The sequence below is a fragment of the Acipenser ruthenus genome, chromosome 4, assembly GCF_902713425.1.
Source record: "Acipenser ruthenus chromosome 4, fAciRut3.2 maternal haplotype, whole genome shotgun sequence".
Lineage (NCBI taxonomy): Eukaryota > Metazoa > Chordata > Actinopteri > Acipenseriformes > Acipenseridae > Acipenser > Acipenser ruthenus.
This window is the reverse complement of record NC_081192.1, coordinates 48,196,224-48,216,364: the sequence shown is the minus strand read 5'-3', so window position 1 is coordinate 48,216,364 and position 20,141 is coordinate 48,196,224. Positions and strand designations below refer to the sequence as shown.

At 36.9% G+C, this 20,141-nt stretch overlaps 1 protein-coding gene across 2 annotated transcripts in view; it reads left to right on the top strand.

Annotated features, from left to right (window-relative positions):
• Window positions 1–8,224: 8,224 nt before the first annotated feature.
• The window catches only part of LOC117400545 (RUN domain-containing protein 3B), a 46,596-nt gene continuing 34,679 nt past the window's right edge, over window positions 8,225–20,141 (top strand). Inside the window, exon 1 of one of the 2 annotated variants that reach the window (XM_034000670.3) lies at window positions 8,225–8,843. In XM_034000670.3, coding sequence (XP_033856561.3) covers window positions 8,749–8,843 — 95 coding nt within the window. In that variant the 5' untranslated portion in view covers window positions 8,225–8,748. The remainder of the gene's footprint in view (window positions 8,844–20,141) is intronic. The other variant, XM_034000673.3, reaches the window with a different exon arrangement.

Genomic DNA, 20,141 nt, shown 5'->3' with positions numbered 1-20,141 from the left:
AATACTGTGGATAAAACAAATGCTGCATTGCACATGGGACATTTTTAGACTGCAATGCAGATTTCATAAAATGTATAAATGTTAGAAAAATGCTTTGTATCTAAATGGACTAATTAAAAAGCTTTTAATAATGCCAAACATTGTGTAGACCAATACTATCTTCTGAGGTACACATGTGAAAACCATTTACACAAATTGTTCATTATTTTAAAATATTGTTATCATTATTAATGTTGAAAGATATTTTTCCTCTAAGCTTTGGTGTTTTACAGTCTTATTATACTCCTGGTGGTGCGAGACACCTGTATAATAAGATTCCCCGTGTATAAGAAGGTTGATGATAAAACTGCTAACCTCAGTTTAAAAAAAATGCTCTCATCAGTACATGAACACAACACATCTTCGTCCCAAAACAAACAACAGTGACCTGCATATTTAAAGTTTTCTCCGCAGAAGACAGGGAGAGTCCAAGGCTAAGTAAGCAAAGGCTCTTGAGTGACGAGGAAATCATCCAGCTCCATCCTCCAAAAAAGCCATGTGAATTTTCTCTGATTCTTAATACTTATGTAATAAACAAGGCATTTAGTTACTAAGGTAACTGCTCTGAGAGCTCGGTTTTGGGTTAAGGGTTGGCACCTGAGGCTAATTAGAGAGAGACAAAGGTATAAACACGAGAAAAAAAGGTATAAAAAGGGGTATGGAATGAATGCAGAGGAGAAGAGTGCAGAGTGAAATGGAGTGCAGAAAGAAGGCGGCAGACATGAACATACTAAACAAAGTGTGACAGAAATAAACAAATGAAAGACAGCTAAAAGAAAGAGAACAACATGTAGAGCACATGCCAAAAAGGTTACTGGAGAGGATGAAAGCAAGTGGCCAGCGGACGCACCCGGGAGACAAGGAAGTGCAGCTGGGGCAGAAGAGAAGTGAGGACCGTGCTATGCCTCCAGAGCAGAGTTACACTATATGGGGAGTATACTTGTTTAATAGATTTGAGAAGTGAATACTGTGGATATTAGAGCTCAAAGTGGTGGAAGCCTGTTAACTATAAAATAAGACAATCATAATGATGTGGTAGTGTTATGAAGTAGTATAATAGTCCAGTGAACAGTATTATTCCTAGATTGAATGGAAGGTGTGTGTATTGTTGTGGGAAGAGTGCGTTCTCCCCAGTAATGCTAATTGCCATGCTTGCAAGGCTTTCGTTCTGCTTGCCAGCTCCTCCTTGACGGCGCCGCCCAGAAACAAGAAGGGAGACGCAGCGCCAAAAGACAGATCGAGCCGGAAGGAGGACTACTAGCGTCACACCCAGATGGCGGGTCGAGGGCCCTTAAGTTAAGTACTAATAGCCAAGAACATTGGCATATTGTACAAATGGGCTCCCCCTTGGCTGTGCCACTAGTCATGCTGAACAAACCAAAGGGAGACACAGGCCTTACTGCTCATCTCCCCACAATGGCATGGCAACTATGACTACTGCTTTATACACCCCTAGCATGAGTCGGCGTCCATTTGTACAATATTCCACACTGATTCACACTTGGGAGCAGGTCCGGTCTATTGAAGGTAAGGATGTTGAAGATGCTGGGCGGCTAGTATATCCGCACTTCATGATAAAAGGGCAATTGTTATATAGAGTGAACCCTTCCACAGGCACAGGACAGCCTGTAATACAATTAATGATTTCCCAGGCTTATCGGTCCAAGGTCATGAGGCTTGCGCATGACATCCCTTTTTCGAGACACCTCGGAGTCGGTAAAACTAGGGAACGCATATTGGCTCGATTTTATTGGGTAGGACTTTATAATTATGTGTCGAGATATGTAACCACATGCCCAGACTGCAAGCGAGTAGCGCCAGGTCGACTCACGCTTTACGATATTACCTGCTGGGACACTCATTTGACATTTGATCTCGTCACAGACCATGCCCCGCTCCAGTGGGTGAGCACAGTGAAGGACAGCAATGCCCGGATAACTCGGTGGTATTTGGCGTTGCAACCCTTCATGTACCACATGGTACACTGTGTGGGGAAAGACCATCAAAATGCGAATTATTTTTCCCGAGAGGGGGTAGTAGTGGGAAAGATAGATTCAGCCAAGGGTTCCTTTGGCTCCACTCTGAGCGGTGGGATATGTGACAGAAATACAATGAGTTTTGGTTGTAAATCTCCCTTACGACCTGTGAGGACGCTAAGCAGCGAAAGGAGAAGTCTTTGGATGGGCTGGCCTGACAGTTCTTTCCCCGGGCTGGGAAGTTGGTCAGTCTGGAAGAAGGCGAGACTCCGTTGCAGGAACATATTGACCCGGAAGGGAAACTACGTAGCAGCTGCAGATTGTAGAGACAGCTGCACTCGTTTACCAAGGGGTCATGCGTGACAGCATAAAGGGGACAGAGAACCGCAATATTTTCCTTCGCTTGGTTTTGAGCAACAGCGACACTGGAAGGACAGGGAGAAACCCAAAACTATAAAAGGATTTGTAAGTGTGTTTTGTTTGTTTGTTGCTGTTAGTAATTGTCCTTTGTTTTGTAAATCACTAGACAGCTAACACGTATCCGGAGCTGTCGCCTTGGGCCAGCACTACCCGGAACAGCACTACACCACAGTCACTGTATAATTGTTATCACCCACCACGAGCACTACTGCATGCACCCAGGACTGGTGACCATGTTAGTATATAGTGGGATATTCGTGTTTATTATTTGGGACTGGAATGCTGTGTATTCCTGGGGATTATTACAGTGGCTCTCAAAAGTATTCACCCTCCTTGGACTTTTCCACATTTTATTGTGTTACAACATGGAATCAAAATTGATTTAATTAGGAGTTTTTGCCACTGATCAACACAAAAAAAGTCTATAATGTCAAAGTGAAAAATAAAATCTACAAATCATTCTAAATTAATTACAAATACAAAACAGAAAATAATTGATTGCATAAGTATTCACCCCCTTGAGTCAATATTTGGTAGAGGCACCTTTGGCAGCAATTACAGCCATGAGTCTATTTGGATAAGTCTCTACCAGCTTTGCACATCTAGACACTGCAATTTTTGCCCATTCTTCTTTGCAAAATTGCTCAAGCTCCATGAAGTTGGATGGGGACCTTTGGTGAACAGCAATTTTCAACTTTTTCCACATATTCTCAATTGGATTGAGGTCCGGGCTTTGACTAGGCCACTCCAGGACATTGACCTTTTTGTTTTTAAGCCACTCGAGTGTGGCTTTGGCTGTATGTTTGGGGTCATTGTCTTGCTGGAAGATGAGTCTTCTCCCAAGTCCCAGGTCTCTTGCAGACTTCAGCAGGTTTTCCTCCAGGATTTCTCTGTACTTTGCTGCATCCATTTTGCCCTCTATCTTCACGAGCTTTCCAGGCCCTGATGCAGAGAAGAATCCCCATAGCATGATGCTGCCACCACCGTGTTTCACGGTAGGGATGGTGTTCTCAGGATGATTTGCGGTGTTAGGCTTGCGCCAAACATAGCGCTTAGCGTTGAGGCCAAAAAGCTCTATTTTGGTCTCATCCGACCATTGAATCTTCTTCCACTTGGTCTCAGAGTCTCCCACATGGCTTCTGGCAAACTCTAGCTGAGATTTGATGTGAGTTTTTTTCAACAATGGCTTTCTTTTTGCCACTCTCCCATAAAGGCCAGTTTTGTGAAGCACCCGGGCTATTGTTGCCGTATGCACAGTGTCTCCCAGCTCAGCCGTGGAAGACTATAACTCCTTTAGAGTTGCCATAGGCCTCTTGGTGGCCTCCCTGACTAGTGCCCTTCTCGCTCGGATACTCAGTTTTTGAGGATGGCCTGTTCTAGACAGTTGTTCCATATTCTCTCCATTTCTTAATAATGGACTTTACTGTGCTCCGGGGGATATTCAATGCCTTGTAAAAGTTCTTATATCCTTCCCCTGATTGCTGCTTTTGAAGAACCTTATTCCGGATTTGCTTTGAATGTTCCTTCGTCTTCATGATGTAGTTTTTGTTAGGAAATGTACTAACCAACTGTGGGACCTCCCAGAGCCAGGTGAATTTAACCTGAAATCATGTGAAACACCTTAATTGCACACAGCTGGACTCCATTCAACTAATTATGTGACTTCTAAAGCCAATTGGTTGCACCAGAGCTTATTTAGGTGTGTCATAGCAAAGGGGGTGAATACTTATGCAATCAATTATTTTCTGTTTTATATTTGTAATTAATTTATAACAATTTGTAGATTTTATTTTTCACGTTGACATTATGAACTTTTTTGTGTTGATCAGTGGCAAAAACTCCTAATTAAATCCATTTTGATTCCATGTTGGAACACAATAAAATGTGGAAAAGTCCAAGGGGGGTGAATACTTTTGAGAGCCACTGTATTTGGTCACCAGACCTGGATACAATTAAAAACTGTTCCAAAGTGGATTATAACTCTCTGTGTTTCATTACTGCACTGCATTACCCCTGCACCTGCACATACCACTTTGCCACAACCCTTCTTTTGGAACAGTGCAATACACATTGCTGTGTATTGCCTGGGATTATTCTTTGTGGTCACCAGACCAGGATTTACAAAATAAAACCTGTTTGGATCGTGAACTTTGTTGTCTGTCTTTTGTTTTATAATCACATCACCTCTACACCTGTGCACTGCAAACCACTTTGCCACACATTGTTAAATGGCATGCAAGGTACATACAAAAAGAGTAGATTGTGTGGGTAGAAACAGCAAAGGCACATGATCACCATCTAACAATGGTGACTCACCTCCATCCACATCGCTTTGATAGGCTATGAATTTCATTTTTCACTGGTGTTTAAAGTATTCAAATATTGTCTTGCAATATTTCTCATACAGACCTAGACCAGAAAGACAATTGATCCAAACGATCATGAATCTCAATACTACCATTGTTTAAATCATTAAAATGAATTCAAATAATAATTCAAAATGACAGGATTAGAAATATTGGTAACGCTTAATTTTGCGTGGAATAAATTAATATTAAATAGATATGCAATTGCATATTAAATTAATGTTAAATTAATATTTAATAAATGTGCAATAGCTGGTTTCTTGCTAAATGTTAACCAAATGTCGATTGAAAATGTAATTGCATATGTAATAAATATGTAATAATTTCCCATTGTTTACATGTTTTTAATTGAAAATACAGTTAATCTGATTTAAATGTTAATGGAAAGTAACAAGGAATAATTGAATGTAAATTGAATATCAATTGCATATCTATTTCATATTAATTGATGGCATGCAATATAAAGTGTTACTGAAATATTTTATGATGTAAACGGTGGGGGTATTTAAACCTGCCGCTGTTCAGATCAATTGAAAGACCTTGATATTTACTTGACTTTTAGGTGTTTTTATTAACAGTTTATTACGGTAAACATGTGAGTTTATAAACATTATTTTACTAATTTTTGTAAATCCACTTGGCAATGTTTAGGATAGTGGGTTGATAGAGACCAATAATTAAAATTTTAAAAAATCACTTGTACTCTCAAAGCAGAGAAATATAAAGTTTAACACTCTCATGTGATATGCAATTCATTATTACTGTAGTTCATTTTCAATGCAATGGTTCTAAAAAATGAAAAGCACCATATCAGTATTTATCACATAAGCAATAAAGTGACATTAAAGGTTGTGTAATGAAGGGAATGTCTCACTGATGCAACAAAGTACAATAAAGAAAGTTAATCATTTAGAGTGCAGTTAGTTATGTAAGTATTTGGTCATCTTGAAGTTTTCTGAATACATGATCGCTAACACAAACCAAAAACAACATGTTACACAAAAGCCACCATTTATTTTTTTAAGCTCTATTTTATAAGCGCTCTGTTAGCGCTGACCAATAAAGAAAAAGTAGGTGTCAGAAGCTGCTAGCAAATCAGGAGCAACTGACATTCCCTTTATGAAATCGATAGACCTAGGGATTGCCTAGTTCTGGTTCTTCAACAAGGATAACTTTATTTGCCTGTTTTGGATGCCTCTTAACTTGAAGATATTTTTTGTTCTTAATGCAGTGTGAATTTAGGAATACTAAATTAAACTTAATAAATTCAATGACAAACATCTCAACAAGAAGTCTATTTCAAGGTCTTTTAGATGTGTTTTTTTCTAACATAGAGATTATAACAATATTAATATCTAGATTTCCTGTTTATACAGCAAAGTTATTTTTACTACTATGCCTCGAGATAAAACTCACCAGTAATAATAATTATACAATGATTTCTCATTTGAAAACCTGTTGAAGTCCATGGGCTTTTTAATACATATTTTCCCACCAAGCACCCATGCTACAGTCTATAATACTTGAGTGATACACTGCTGAATGATTCAAATGAGGCCTCAGAGTTCTGTAGCTGCTCTTAGTTAATCATAGTCATAGATGTGCATCAACAGTGCCCTCTATGGGCATTTTGTTTATTTAATTATTGTGTTCCCAATGGCTTGTTTTTTGCCAGTACCAAAATTCTATTTAAATGTGTACACTACGGACTTGAATGATTATTGTTTTTACTCCATAGGGTTGTAGCTACCGTATGTAACTTGTATTAGTTAATTGCAGTACCACTCTATTCATTTAAAATGAAGAAAGAACCTCAACCACTTTTATGAAATCTCTTATATTTGTGTATTTCTTTCAATAGGTGGAGCTGCTTCTTGAAGAATGAAAGTTCAACCACTTGTTTATCTTTTTATATAGTCAGGGAGGGGACACCAATGCCTTGGCCCTAACATGTGTCAGTGTTTCATTTCAGATAAATTATTATTCTTTGTTGAAAGACACAACACAGTTATAAAGGCGTATAAAAAATTCATCAACAACATCCCAGCAATGACCAGCACTGGTCTACACTGGTCAGATTGCTGGATTTAAATTTGTCATGCTGGTGTAAGAGACTTTTAATGTTGGTGGAAAAGCTGGTTTAGCCAATTGAAGAACACAACAGGAAATAGTCTCTTTTAGTCTTTTTACTGTATAATTTCATTTTCAGAAATGTAAAATGTGTTTGTAAAGGATTTTGTAGACAAGTGCATATAGAAGGTTAAAGTTCTACACTGGTAGAATCTGAATAAGGAAATTAGCTTTTTACATTGTCAGGATACATTATACTTTCATCATAATTTAAGAATGCTAAAAGAATGTAATAAATTCAAGGACAAACATGTAAACTAGAAGTCTATTTCAAGGTCTTCAGACATTAAGCTGCTTTCAGTATTTTTAAATTCAGCACTATTGAGTGTTTAATACTTATGGATCTTTTTGTGCTACCCATAAACCCATATGAAGAACAATATAACTGATACTGTAAGTATTTGATACACTAAGTGGTTTGTATCAGACATATACTATACTAACAACCCAATGTAACCAACACTGATGGGTAATTTTAAAATCAAGTAAAAATGAATTTGACAAAAGTATAAAGCTCTGCCCTGGTGGAAATCCCATCAATGACCGGTATAGACAAGTGTACACTGATCAGAAGTGCAGGAGATTTATTGCTAGTTGAGGAGCGAATAAAGCTGGTCTGACAAAACATGAAAAATAAATAGGTTCAAAAGTCCCTGTAAGTTTTAAATTCAGCTGCTTGTTGTCTAATCTGTTTGCTGTAAACCTTGTCTGTATATGCTTGCTGCTGGGTGCCCAGTAATATAAGAGGCCAGTAAATATTAGTTCTATTCCCAACAAATTTTCAATTGCTCTACGAATGTTGGCACATCTGCAGTGCCAGTAATGGCAGTGCGTAAATTCTGGTTCCTCTACCAACTGATAATTTAGCATCCCTAATTATCTGCATTATGCTTGATATTTATCCAAATAAAGTGCCCTTTATTAATTTAGATATAAGATTAACTCCATTAAATGTATAAACGGTATACGCATAACAAATGAGCTGCTTAAATGAGTTATTAAAATCTTAAAAAATGAGGAAGATTAACAGGAATTAACAGTTTATTTATTTACTGTATTTCTTTTATTGGAAAGTTCATCTCTAAATTGATCAAAATCCCAAATCGGGGCACTTAAGTTAACTAATGGGGTGTTTCAACTTTTTATTGAGTCCTCCAGAGAACTAACTAAAAAATCAAAATAAAACCTACCATTACTTTGAAATGTGTTCCAAATTATTTGTCACAATACACGCTAGCTATACAATACAATACAGTTCACATTGCCTTGTTGGAGAGGAGCACAAGCAAACTATCTATGTCAACTTCCGGTCTTGTGATGCTGAAGAAGGAAACTTAATTTATCAACACAGCAATCTGCGGTTCGACTGCAAAGCATTGAGGTTGGAAATATAAAAATGAGTGTCTTTGAAAGAATACTAAGTCGTATATCCGAACAAATAGAAAAAGCATGCCAAACATAATTTTAATAATAGAGAACTATAAGGAATGTGATCATTGAGGTAGACCAGAATTACATGTATCATGCATTGGGATGGCTCTCGAGTTTATCACACGTGATTCTTAATAGGAGATTAACATTAGACTCAAATCCTTCCTCTTTTGTGTTGGGGTTTTAAAGGCAAATCTCATGATCACGGCTCACAGTCACAAGCGACAGTGTTGATTATGTGTTGTGTGTAGTCGTAGTAACAACAGCATAGCCGTAGACTTAACTGCGCTGCATGGGAACTGCAGGGAAGCTAGTGCTAAATCCGGAGAAACCGCGTCGCCTCGCTATCTTTTATTTCTGATCAAAGACACCGAAGAGCGCAAGAGATGGCATCTTTGAATCTGGGACTGAATTTATCCCGAAGGAAGGGTGCATCTAGGAACGCAGCTGTGGAAAGAAAAAACCTCATCACTGTCTGCAGGTACTGTAACCATATTTTCAAAATATATACTACTGCTGTTCCAACGGCGGTAGCATGCATTATCAGCACCTCATACAGTAATTTACGGTTCCAGTCCAAGACCCTTTGTCCCACACCTAAACAAACTATAAAAGGCTTCCATGAAAGGATGTTGGTACCGCATACGTCTGTTGTTCTCTGAAAGAAAATGCGAGACTGCAGCAAACACTAGGCATGGCTATTATTATCATGACACAATAAACGTGGGAAGTGTCTGCCCGGATTGTATGCAGAATTAAATCACGTTCTGTGAGTCAGTTATAATAATAAATAATTAAACAAGAACAAAGACAATTGAGGCAGCGTATTTGTATTGCTGTGATGACGACGCAAAACCACACGTTCTTTCAGTCTTTTATAGATGTTAAGAAATTACAAATCTTTTTTTAAATTGTTTGAAAACTAACATAATATCTCTCCTCAATATGTGATCATTAAATGACGATGCTGCCTGGGCACAGGTACCGCTTTTTCAATAAGAATATTTGATAATGGTTATTAATGGATAGTGTGTAATATAGTGATTTGCCACCACATAACGTATTTATTCTATTTATATTATTAAAGATGCATTGCATATCATAACTGTGGATTGGATAGCACTGCAGCAAGTGTCTTTTGAAGCACTGTGTTGCAGTATGACAGTGTTATATTAAAGAGCGACATGTGTAATAACTATATTTAACCAATTCAATGTAAAAACAATTTATAAAGAAGTTCATTGCAAAGGGCAGATGTTATCAATTCCAGTGTCTCTAGTTAAGATTGAAGTTTATTGGAGGCATTCTTAAGAATGATACAGGCAACATTTTTGCTACCTGAGCTACAGTTTATAGTGGGCAAATAAAATAATTAAAAAAAGCCTTTCATGGGATGAAGTAAGATTCCCCTGCCATAGTCTGAGCATTTATAAGCTTTGTGAGCTCAAGTAAGCTCACAATACCTTTCCCCCTCTATGACTAATAAAGCTCCCAGTAAAACCTGGAATGGCTCAGAATGCTATGCAATGGTCTTATTCCAGTTCCTTTTTTAGGTTGCACACACACACACACAGGGGTCTTTTCAGCTCAAGTGGACCAAATTATTCAGATATGTTACTGCAGCAAACTGTTTGCTTATTGCAAAAAATAACACATTATTTTAATTTTCAAAATCACAGCCAAAGACTCCAGAAGGCTTTAGAAGAGCCATATTTTATAGAATTTGTTTTGGGAGGGAGCGGAGTGCTACAGTTGCCTGGGGATGGTTTCTTAGATGACTGAGTCGATGTCATGTGGCAACGTTATCTACTTTACATTTTAAATTGTTTTAAAATGGTATGATTAAAGCAAGATTGCCACCATGTTTAGCTTTTCTTATTAAATTTTACCTTAGGCAGAAAGTGTAAGTAAGTAGACTAACTAGAGGTTATGTCTGATTTGATATGTATTTCTTTAGTATCTGTGTGTTATATATATATCAAATTGTCTCCTTTGTATTCTGTTATAGCGCAGATTCCGATTTGTATTGAACAAAGCCAATAGCTTTTTTTTTTTTTTATCCTTTTAAGAGTTCATTAATATTTCCTTTGTTACAGTGTGTGTTTTTATTTTTAATGTTATATATATATATATATATATATATATATATATATATATATATATATATATATATATAGTGAGGGCATTGTACCTTGGAGTAATACACATTTCAAAGAAAGTTAAAATAAATTCTGTTTAATGTAGTAAAATTTGTGGAGGTGAAATTGTGGCTTATATTAACGCAAAGGAGCCATTAGGAAATAATTAGTCCGCCCAGGTCTAACAGTAAAGTAAAAGATGATTACATTCAAATCTATTTATCCTAAACAGGTTTGCAGTCAGAATCACAGATGGAGTTGTATTCAGGATATAGCATCCAGAGACAGATTGCATATTTTTAATGTATATTTAATGTATGGAACAGCTGCATCAGTGGGTGTTGTTACTATGTAGCCTTCATTTTTATATACTTTCATAAAGTTGCACTCAAAAGGGAAGAACAGCAGATGGACAATATTCTCCAGTTTCTATTAATTCAGAAAATAACAAAACAAATATGATTATTAGGTGACATGCTGTTGGAATAGCCACCGGGTAAAAAACAACTCTTGGCTGTGTCAGCTTCATTAGTCATGATTACTTGGTATTTGTGAGTTTCAGGAGTTGTTTCACTAAAGCATTCCATCCCAGGTTTAATCAGGGATTAGGTGACAACCCGTAACATATTTTGACAAACTGTAGCAATTCACAAATATTGCTTCTGATAGTGTGCATGTGGAAATCAATTACTACCTGTTTGCCTGGGTTCAAAATTAAAATGTAGTCTTGAATAACATGTTAAATATAATGTAAAAAGATTGGTTTGTCTTCCTCCTTCCTCAATGTAGTTTTCTAATAGTACTTTCCAATCTAGTGCTTGGAAGTTAAGAGTGTTGTGCTTGGAAGTTAAGAGTGTAGTGTTGTGGAGTAGTGGTTAGGGCTCTGGACTCTTGACCGGAGGGTTGTGGGTTCAATCCCCAGTGGGGGACACTGCTGTTGTACCCTTGAGCAAGGTACTTTACCTAGATTGCTCCAGTAATAACCCAACTGTATAAATAGGTATAAAAACTGTATAATAATATGATATGTGATATGTTGTAACAATTGTAAGTCGCCCTGGATAAGGGCGTCTGCTAAGAAATAAATAATAATAATAATAATATATTTAAAAAAAAAAGCTGGCAACAAGGTAAATTCTGCAGTGTGTTTAATTGTAAACCTTATAGCCTGTTTAACAACACTTTAAGAAAACTCAAGTTCATTTACTGTCACTAAATGACTGCTATTGATTTAGCAAGTCTTTTAAAATAATTTTCATGTGTTTTTGAAGGTTTCTTTTTTCTCCAGAATCTGATCCGCATTAAGCACCCCCCCCCCCCACTAGTTCTTTCATATTCTAAATACCGAACCCTCATAGCATCAGTGGGATACATTTTTATTTAATACTGCTTTGTGTCAGCAGTTTTTCATTTATGCAGGCATTGGATAGTAACTTAATGGAATAGGATGAATCAGCATTGCAAGAAGAAAGAAAATATGGATTTCTTTGTATTTGAGTGTGGGGGTGGAGGGGTCATTATCAATGTAACTTCTCTTTAAAAACTCTTGTAACTGGCGGTGTCTCTAATATGAGTCAAGACAGGGCAATCTGACTTCAGGCAAATTTTGCTTTGCTTTGCAGACATTTTAAAACCTAGAAAATAAGATGGTACTTATTTGCATAATTTGCTGGTGATGTCACCATAGCTACTTGTTTATATTTGATTGAAAATCCTATTATTTTACTGTCACCGTTCAAAGCAGGTTATCAGTCACAGTCACATTTTACTACTACTAAAAATAATATTATTAACAATAATAATAATAATAATATGAACTTACGATTGTAAAGTGACCCGAGACTGGATGTGCCTCCATCTGGGCATTTAACAAAAAGAAAATCCCAAACAGCTGAGGGGTTTCGAGACATTTCATTCAATACAGCACTTTGCTGTCGAGATGGCGAATGAAGAAATTTGCTTCTGGTTAACACGAGCTGGAGGGGGAGGGATGGACGTGCATAGTTTTTTCGAAATTAAAGTGATTAGTGTTAGCGTACGGTTCAAACATATTTCTACCATAGCACTTCTCTTACACTGTCTTGTACACTAGGTATTCAGTACATATTTTACTGAAGCATTACAACCACTATAGGTACCCCCAGTGCTTTGGCATAATTTATATATGTATAGTAACAAAATTGCACCCACTCGGGTTCATTGCCCCTTTAAAAACACCGACCCAGCACACAGAAATGGATTTTCAAATAGGCAATAAAAGACACAAACAGCAACGTGACTGACTGCTGAAAAAAGATGAATAAAGACTGCCTAAATACACAAGCAGCAATGTGACTTACTGCCAAGAAAAGACTAACCGAAATGTTACTACCCGATCTTGATTCATCCATGACATACAGGCAGCCGTTTTCAAATAAGCGCCATTAGCTTCCTGAGGAATTCGAAGAGAAACTTTCAATTTCAGAGTTTCTTGAAATAGACCCCCATATTTTTCGACATGCCAAGCAATACCACAGTTAACAAATTGGGAGTAAAACAGGTGTGAGTAATCATGACTGGAAATGAAAAGTGGCACATAACTGTAATGCTCTGTGTGATAGCAAACGGCCGCAAACTGCCTCCATATGTGTAATTGAGGTTGTATCTTTATAAATGCATATTTATTTGATGTTTTATTTTTTTCCTCAAATTAAGGGTGGGAAATTTGGGTTGTGTCTTAAGTTCGAAGTAATACGGTAATTGTTACTTCTGTCTGCTATATATTCCAGATTTATTATGTTTGTACACAAATTATATGTGATAATAATTAAATTGCTGTAATAGTTTTTACTAATTGCACATAATTTGTTCACTACAGCCTGTTGCTTGTTAAGTCTCACTGGCCTTCTGTTCTCCTTGAAGCGAGCGGCTAGAGTTACTCCTTCCCAGGGATCCAGCAACATAAGTCGGCTGACTTTGTGCTCTCCCCCAGGCTGCAATAGCTCCGGCTGGAGTTATTTATTTCCCATTTTGGCTTTGGCTAAAAATATGGGACGTTTTATATTATTTATGTTATTGCTTAAAATTGCTGTATTTGTTGAGAATGTGTTTGTTTGTTTTTCTCTGTGTGCTTTCTGTTTTTTTACAGAGACTTTTTGCAGGCCTGTCTGCAACATTGTGCTATAGCTTCAGTTGTGATTGCTTGCAGTGTCTTCCATAGTATCTTGCTGCCGTTTTGGTGACGGCTTTAACATCACCATTACGAAAGCTGTTAGTACCATTCTAACAAGCAGGCTTCCCTCAGTCTTGTGTGTGGTACTGACTGAGTGGTTTTGCCAGTGGCTTGTACAGGTGGGCATCCCTGTACATTGCCACCCACAGTAAAGTACCGGTACTGAGGTCACCGACCCACTCTGTAGGCCCCAGCAGCCTCAAAGTCCAGCAGAGCTGGCTGTGCCCACTACCAGAGGTGGAACAGGCCCGCGGCTGCTTGCCATGGAGGCTTTAATAGGTTCTGCCGCCCTGCGCAAGACACAAGGCCTAGGCCTAGGAATTTTCCCTTCTCTGGGAGCCATCTAGACAAGTGGTGTGTAAAGTGGGGGGTGCAGAGAGTCGGTAAGTGGGGAGCGACTATGACTGAAGGGGTAGTTCTGTAAAAAAAAAAAAAAAACTACTTCTTTTTTTTTTTTAAGGATAGAACATTTTAAATAAATACATAAATGACAGCTAATTCGTACCTTTCAAATGAGCCGTTGACTATTTTTGCATATACAGTCACATCCGACCCTATAAAATTTTGACTTCAGTGACGGTTAAACTCGTGTGACACATGTCTGATTATTTCATTTTGGCCCGTTCCAACCCTTGTCCGTTTTTCAGGGAACACAAAAAAGATACGTCAAAGATACATAGCTGAAAGGACTGTGTTTTAAAATAAGTAGGCTTCCATTTAGATGTACTGTATTGGTTTTGTTGGTACAGTACTATATTTTCAACAGAAGAAGTATTTTAATTAGAACAATATGATTTTGAAAATATCACTTGCCAAAAGAGAGGACACGTGGACTGTAATACAGTAAATACTTTTAAATCTGGTACATATTGTAGCAGTATGTAAAATTCCCCGTTAACAACCCAATAACAAAATTAAATCAAAATGTTGCCCATGCACAGAACTGCGTATAACGTAAAAGGTAATGCAGTTTAGCAAAAAAAAAAAAAAACCAACTGTTTCCAGAATTAAAACAGTATCCATAAGATCGATAAGAGCCTAATGTCACAGTTCACTTGCAAATGAAAATGCACAAAAACTAAAGATCGCAGATTTAAAAAAAAATACATCACAGTGTCTAAAACTGTTTAGTGATTAACTGTTTTACATTACCGTAGCTTATCTTGTTTGCTTTGTTTTGGCTGCATTTTCGTTAAGGGGAAACTGGAGGAAGCGCTGTGTAGCTGCACAATAAAAAAACTGATTTGGCTTGCAAGGCTGTGATGGATATTCAAATAAATTGTAACATTGAAGGATGGGCTTTATCAGAAAACTGGTAATGGAGTCGGAAATCATGTGTGACGGGCAAGTGCATTAATTTGTTACATATATATAATGGGAATTGACTTGTTTCTTAATACAAGGATGGTAAAACGCAACTGTTGTGTATCTAAGTGTCGTATATATCCCAGTGCTGACTGTATCAGGATATTCACTTATCGAATTGTCATGAAACGTCATCATTCTTATTATATACATAATACATACATATATGGTTTTTGGGTCACTGAAAAATACTAAATATAAGTATTATTAGTAATGCACTTTAAGTTAGGTGATACGATGCAACATGGTTTCATTCACAGATACAGCTTTACATTATTACTGACCTTGGTTAAATCACTCGGCTCTTTTGAGTGTTTTTCAAGCACTGAAGGACAATAGAAATGCAAGATATTAGTGGAGTGATTTAAGACTCGTGCCACTACTTAGGAAAATGAAGTATTTTAGAGGGTAAACAGTTTCTTCTGGGTTATTAAAATATACAATGATCACCTGTACAGCAAGCAATGTTTAAGTAGCTTTGTCTTTTAAAACCAGAAATCTTAGATTGGAGTATAATGGCTAATATAATACAGTTTACATGATCGCTTTTCCTGCAAGTATGAATAGCTTTGTTAGGCGTTGCTGTGTCAGAACTTCATGTCTTGCATGTGAGTACATCATTTACATTATTTATTTGTCATGTACTATATAAATCCCCAAAAATGACTGTATACTTGTGTGGCAAAGTGCCCGCCCCTGTGTGTATTGTACTTGTTATGTGTTGTATGTATGGTGCGTATGTTAATGTTGGTGTATAGATTGGTACACGGGATATAAACGGGTCTGTGTTTCACGTGTGTTTAAAGTGTATAATTATATTTAGGCACGAGGATGGCACATCACTTCACGTGCAGATAAAATGTGTATAATGTGTGGCACGGGGTTGCACGAAATGAATTCACGTGCTGGGATTCAAGTGAATAATTAATTAGTAATTGAAACCCAGCACAAACAGTATAAATAGATGCACGTTTAGTCACGCGTGGTTAGGTGTTCGGTGAGTGGAGAACGGGTGAGAGAGAGAAGGAGAAATGAGTTTAAAATATCAATTGCTTACGTGCTGGTAGGACCAGCACAATACTTGTTTATTTAAAACTCACCGTGTTTGTTTGTGTGTCTGTCCGTGCACTGTATAGTCCGTTTTGTTTGTCTCTTTATTTTGGCGTGAAGTGCCGTGTCCTGTTTTGTTTTGTGTTCAAACCTTTTATTTTCTGTGCTGTTAATTATTAAATGCTGAGCGCAATCACGCGCTCAGCTTAACCAAAATCCAAGTCTCTGTGTGTTACTTCCTGGCTCTGGTCTGACACCACCCACTCCGGCCGTCTTTGTGACACTTGCCAGGATAGATCATATTTATTTTAGAATAGCACAGTGATAAATTATTCAAGCTCACATTACATCCAGTTTGACTGGTAACTTATTTATGGACAGTGTACTAAAGTTGTTGGGAATGGGATTTCAAAGTAACAAATGCTATACATTGCTGCTCGCCTATAATAAAAGTGTATGTATCAAATAAAATATAAAGTTTAAAGGTTCTTGCAGTAGCTGTTTATATTGGAATGTCAAGTTGAGCGTTTGAATGTGCCTCAATGCTTGCAAAAAACTGTCAATACAATATTATAGCTTTTTTTTTAAATTGGAATAAAATGTGCATCCTTATTGGCTTGGTGCAGTGCAGTGCGGTTTGGGGCAGGCATGCATTATCTGATGGAAAAAGATGCATCAATGTGAAACCAAAATAATTAAACATTTTCTTTAGAGCAGAGTACATGGTGTAGATGAGTGCAGAACCTCACTTGATGTGGGAAAGGGTAGGTCTTCTTCACTGTAGAAATAGGCATGTCATTTACAGAGCCTGGGGGGGGAAGCAATTTTATTCCAAAATGTAGCGCTGCCATTAGGTACAGTATATGATTTTGACCATTATTGTTCACAATGTCATTACTACGCAACCAGCAATTTAGTTGCATGTTGGTCATTTCTTTTATGCAGTGTGCTCTAGTGAGTAAAACGGTCTTGTTATTTTGTTCAGCCTGTCAAAGTCATTACTCACATCCTTAACAGCTCCATTACCCTTTTGAAGAATATTGTAACGTTTGCATTTATTCCATTTAGGATTAACTCACAAGGTACCGGTATTAAGAATAGTACTAAGATGGTGACTCATTTTGTTGACTTTTCATATCAGATGGTTTTGAGATGTAGCCTAATCCCTAAATGCATCTATACCAGGGGTGTCAAACTCCAGTCCTTGAGGGCTGCAGGGTCTTCTGGTTTTCATTCCAACTTAAGCTCTCAATTAACTAATTTGATCCAATTATTCGTTTAATTGGACATGTACAAAACCAATTCAAGGTATTTTACTGTTGATGATTTTAAAAATGCACTTCATTCAAGGTACACGACCTAGAACACATTTTGAGGCCTGGAGAGAAATCAAATAATTAGACCAATTAAGTAATTGAGAGCTCGGGTGGAACGAAAGCCAGAAGACACTGCGGCCCTCTAAGAACTGAGCTTGAACCCCTGATCTACTGCTGCCTTTGTGTGCTAAAGCTGATAAATTAGAGTTTCAAAACACTTACTGTACCATAGGATAGCGACAGCTCTGCGCTCAATATGATCTGTCAGGTTTGCAATATGAACTTTTATAGTGGTTGGATTAATGTAAATGTATTTGTAAGTGAGAACCTTGTAGATCCTTGTAGAAGCAATCACGCTACTCACTGTTTGATGAAATTATAGAATGCATTGTAACCAAATCTATTTTGGTAACACTTCAGTATAATGATATGTTTTAAACAACCAGTAATACTTATATAAATGTGTTAAAGTATGTCAAACAGTTTTACAGTTACTAATCAGGGCTCTACATTTAGATTTTTAACTACTGGCCCTTTGGGCCACTGAGCTACTGTTTTTACTGGCCCGGATGCAATTTCATCTGGCCCAATATATTTATATATTTTTTTCATGATGGTTTTTATTTTCAGTATGTTTCTAACTGTATATGGTAACCAAAGAGAGCCCATGTCTCTAAAGAAGGTGGCTAAACGAAGCCTTTCAATATATGTTACTTCAGCAATTTAACATGCACACATTTGTGTGCTTGTCAGAAAATGAAAATACTATTAAGATTTGAAAATGTATGTGTGCAAATGATACTCATTGTTTCACAAGCAAACCCGCAACCAAGCTGTTACCATATGGTCACAGCAACGCTAAAATTTGAATAATAATAATAATCCTAATTAGGGATTGGTCAGTGTGGTCAAATACATGATTACACACACACAAAAAAACTATTCAAATAGCATATTACATAATCGAGTACACAAAAAAAAAACTTATACATTAGCTACTAGTAGAAGCAAACGCGTCTTTCTTTTGTTTTTTTTAATGCTGATGCTTAACACGTGTTGTCCATCTTAAACCCGTTGTTATTTGCATATTAAATGTAAGGATCCTAATTAATTATGCAATGCTTGTAATAGCAACATTCTACAGTAATCGTATTCTGTTTGGAAATGTTGCCAATTTTATTGTTTTTAGCTAATGTTAACAGATCCATGCTTGAATTCCTCTAATGGCTGTACACAGCAGCTTCTGCAGCTGTTGCTAGCCAGTCGTGAAACAGCTTCTGGGAGCATGGCACCGGCGAACTTTGATTTGTGTGAAATGAAATAAAATAATGTATACAGCAAGTGCTAAAAGAAGTAATCCAAACTTGGTAATTACTTGGTAATTTAACGTTATGATGAATATAAAGACATACTAAATGTTAAGCAGAACAACGCAGTAACTAATAAGAAAAGTCAAGATACTTGGAGTTGGTTATTTTTTAACTCTGGCCTGCAGTTCAATGTAAAACATCTACTGTTGACTTTCTGTGAATGGATGGAGTAATGTCAACATTTGCACTGACCATTAAAAGTACAACCAGGTATCCTTGTTTTGAATTATTTACAGGTTATTGAATAAACAAAGTAACTTCGATTCATCTGATGTCAGTACTTGATGGTTAGTTGTAATTAGTAATGTTAAACTACTGTGATGTTGGAATGTGTTTTCTATGGTTTTGGCCAGGTTACAATATTTACACTATTAAGATTATTTTATAAATGGTATAGAATTAAAGATTAAGTATAAAAATTAAATTGTTAGAATTAAACAGATGTAGAATATTTAGGTTGCTATATGATGTGTTATTTTATTCTGAATACACTACAGCAAAAATTATTATTTGGTGGTTTGCGCAATATTATGCTACTGTTGCTTTAATTGGAAGAGATACGCGCTGTGACGTTGCTGCTCATTGAGTTCTGTATTTTAATTCAGTAAACAAAAGGAAAAACTTGTGCCTAAGGAAATAGGGTATTGAACAAAGAAATCTCGTCTTGGACATTGTTTGTACACTTTGTGAAACTGGCTAAACTTTACCAGCTTAGGATTAGTTCGTAGTTATGTTTTTAAAAAATGGTTTGTAAATTTAATGTTCAGCTTTTTTGCACACTGGCACATTTTCCTGGATTCTTGAAACGGATGCTATGTGCACTATATATATTATACTAGTTAAATATAACCGGCCCAGTCGGGCCTGTCGTGCTTCATAACTACTGGCCAAACTGCAATCTCTACCGGCCCCGGGCCACCGGGCCATGGTTAATAATAATAATAATTATTATTATTATTATTATTATTATTATTATTATTATTATTATTATTATTTATTTATTTCCTAGCAGTCGCCCTTATCCAGGGCGACTTACAATTGTTACAAGATATCACATTATTTTTACATACAATTACCCATTTATACAGTTGGGTTTTTACTGGAGCAATCTAGGTAAAGTACCTTGCTCAAGGGTACATCAGCAGTGTCCCCCACCTGGGATTGAACCCACGACCCTACGGTCAAGAGTTCAGAGCCCTAACCACTACTCCACACTGCTCCCCTGCTAATTAATAATAACATTCTATTGTAATTCTGTTTTATTAGATTGTGAACAGATTCCAACCAGGTTCAGTAGAAACCACTGAGCAAGTCATAAATAAGCACATT